The 3074-nt window shown below is 37.9% G+C and overlaps 1 protein-coding gene across 1 annotated transcript; it reads right to left on the reverse strand.

Moving 5' to 3' along the window:
- Positions 1 to 10: 10 nt before the first annotated feature.
- Positions 11 to 3040, reverse strand: LOC140966652 (ABC transporter E family member 2-like; the record flags this gene model as incomplete). Its single annotated transcript, XM_073426906.1, has 8 exons — positions 2877 to 3040; positions 2647 to 2779; positions 1481 to 1566; positions 1297 to 1394; positions 1102 to 1219; positions 930 to 1019; positions 301 to 605; positions 11 to 206 (listed from the first exon to the last, which is right to left on the reverse strand). Coding segments are annotated over exons 2-8 (999 nt in total), but the record flags the coding sequence as incomplete, so codon positions are not given.
- Between the last annotated feature and the right edge of the window lie 34 nt (positions 3041 to 3074).

Here is a 3074-nt window from a genome sequence, read left to right on the forward strand (position 1 = left end):
TACAAGTTACCCTAAAAGTAAGAGATTCATCCCGAAATCTTAGATTCTCTGTTGGGACAAATCCAGCCAGAAATATATTGATTCCCTCTCTGACGGAGAACGGGAGTGTTACCACCCCATATACACCAGGCCTCCCATAAAGGCAGCAGATGAAGTCCGATAAATAATCAAGTACACTAAGATCATGCTCCACAACAATGACATAGCTGAGAAGTAAAATATTTTTAATGTAAGGTGACGTAACAGAGAAGGGTGAACTCTGATTACTAAACAAGAGTACAAACAGAAATGTCATGAAACCTGTTGGGTCGGAGCAAAGATCTGACAACTTGAGCAGCTTTGAGCCTCTGCTTCACATCAAGATAACTCGAGGGCTCATCAAACATATAAATCTCAGCATTCTGTATAGCAACAACAGCTATAGCAAATCTCTGAAGCTCTCCACCAGATAAATCTCCCACATTGCGGTCCATGACCTGAGTCAGCTCAAGATCAACACAAAGTTCTTCTTTTACATCTCTCTCGTCTTTCTGAGTAAGAACTTGCCCAACATTCCCTTGAACAGCTTTCGGTATGTGGTCCACATACTGTGGCTTGATGATTGCCTCAAAAAATGAATAAAAAAAATTAGAAAAGAAGCATAAAAGCAACCATCAATAGTAAGAAAGGTGTCACAACTTGGAAGAAATAAATGAGATTTAAATTCACCAGTCAAAAGGCTAGAACATGACAAGTCAATTATAATAAAAACTGAACTTAAACAGGCTCCGCTACAACAGGACTTGTCACTATTTTCCGTGAGAAATAAAATAAACTCCGACTAACCATGTAAACAAACTTCAAAAGAGAAGCAGCCAATTTCTGCAGAATTTCCAACTAAACATGGCATCTCTTATCTCAACAGCAATTTCTTTTTAATCTGAAGTTACCTTCAAATTATCTTCAAGGATACGCGTAAAATAGTTTTGCAGCTCAGATCCTCGAAAGTATGTCAAAATTTCCTGCCAATCAGGAGGGTTCTGCAAGACAATTTTATACGAGAAGCATTGAGAAACAAATTAACCTCCGATGGAAAAAATTAAAAAAAGTCAAAAGGCTTACATTAAAGCGTCCCAAGTTAGGCTTCAATTTGCCAGCCAAAACTTTCAGAGCTGTTGATTTTCCAATGCCATTAGTTCCAACCAAGCCAAGAACTTGACCAGGTCTTGGAACAGGTAATCTGAGTAAAAAAAATTAGAAGGTTAGCAAGTAATAGCCAAAAGCCATATACTGAGGGTAACTGCAACAAGGTAAGACCTATGCAATTTAAAGGTGTTGGGACCATAACGATGTGTGGTATCCTTATCGAGGTCTTTAGGCAGATTGATAATCTGGATGGCTTCGAATGGACATTTCTAGATAGCAAGTCAAACATTTTATGAGTTGGGGAGCTTGTAAATTTAACACTAAGGCAAAGAAATGGTCCTTTCATTGGACAGACCTTCACACATATACCACACCCAATACACAACTCCTCAGAGATGAAAGCGATCTTCGATGCAGGAGTCACCTCAATGCAAAGTTTGCCTGCAATTATACAGAATATCATGAATACAGGTAAGGAACTACAAATCCATGCAACAAAAATAAAAATCAATTCATTTAGAGTAGCTTTTGGTATAGTAGTTTAACATGTCTCTAAAGCTGGATTGCTGGAAATCAGAGTTAAATTGTATAATTCTGAAATATTTTTCTCTCTTTTGACAACTATATAGCCTAATCTTGATGCTCTGTGTGCAGAACAAGCATCCCAGACATTGCAACCGTTTTTCATAATTGAGAGAAAATAGTCCACATTCAAGTGTACAGATTTCACCCAGAGAATAAAATTTGGGGGCCGAGGGAGGATGGGCAGGCAGACAAATGCAGTCATGAAGACATAATAATCGAGTTTTTATTGCAAACACCAGTATTTGCTGAGATATATAAATAATGTATAAATAGATGAAGTAATACACATGGAGAGGTTAATAAATCCACATATGAAAGGTCTTGATAGTTGATAACAATTATTTCTATGAGCCATATGCAGCCAGCATACATTAAATAATGGTAAGTATATCGCGTGACAATTGACTCTGGGCAATAATTATGCCCCTCATTGTTGTTTAGAGAAACCTATTAAAAGCTAATTACTGATGCATGATTGGGATACACTCAATAAGGGAGCCGGAGCCGGAGCCGGTAAAGGTTTTATGTCCAATCCCCAATTACAAGGAAATATAAATCGCTTTGGATATGGTAATGGATTTGGAGGAAAATTCAAAAATAAATGAAAAACATTGTCCACAAACTTTAAAGTAGACCTATGCTTTCCCAAGAGAATGCTCCACAATCCACATCTTCACCTACTCACCTTATTAAAATCGAGCTAATCCACAAGAAAGAGTGCATCATGATGATGCTGTTAAAAATCACAAAGTTACATGAATTATTACCCTCCGTATATATATCCATCGTCACCACAGGATATATAAAACCCTCCAATCCAAATACAAAACTGAACAAAACCCAGAAAATACACTTTCGATCAATATTCATAATTTCACAATAACCACAACATAAACAATGCACAAAAATCAACCTCATAAAAGGCGAAAAAATTACCGGTTTTCACAACAGGGCAGCTTTTTTTGCACTCCTGGCGACATTTTTTCGGCTTGCACTTATCGGAACTCACTATAGCGATGCGCGTAAGTTTCTGATCCGCCATCCCTCTCTGGATATCTTAGACTGATCACTGCCCAAATCACAAAAAAACAAAAACAAAAACAAAAACAAATTTGAAATCAAAACTTCAAAACCCAAACAATTTAAGTAACAAAGGAGTTGCGTACAATCAAAGAAGACTGGAGTTACCCCGAGGATGACAGAAGTAAAGAGGGAGCGTGCTAATATTCTGGTGGCACACGACAGGCCAAAGAGAATTGGGTTAGGGTTCCAGGGAACGACGTCGATGAAATCGCGTTATTTGATGATCGAGAAACCACGCTTTCGTTGCCTTCAAGATGTTTGCGAAGGATGTCCTGCTATAT

The sequence above is a fragment of the Primulina huaijiensis genome, unplaced genomic scaffold (assembly GCF_012295235.1).
Source record: "Primulina huaijiensis isolate GDHJ02 unplaced genomic scaffold, ASM1229523v2 scaffold207552, whole genome shotgun sequence".
NCBI lineage: Eukaryota > Viridiplantae > Streptophyta > Magnoliopsida > Lamiales > Gesneriaceae > Primulina > Primulina huaijiensis.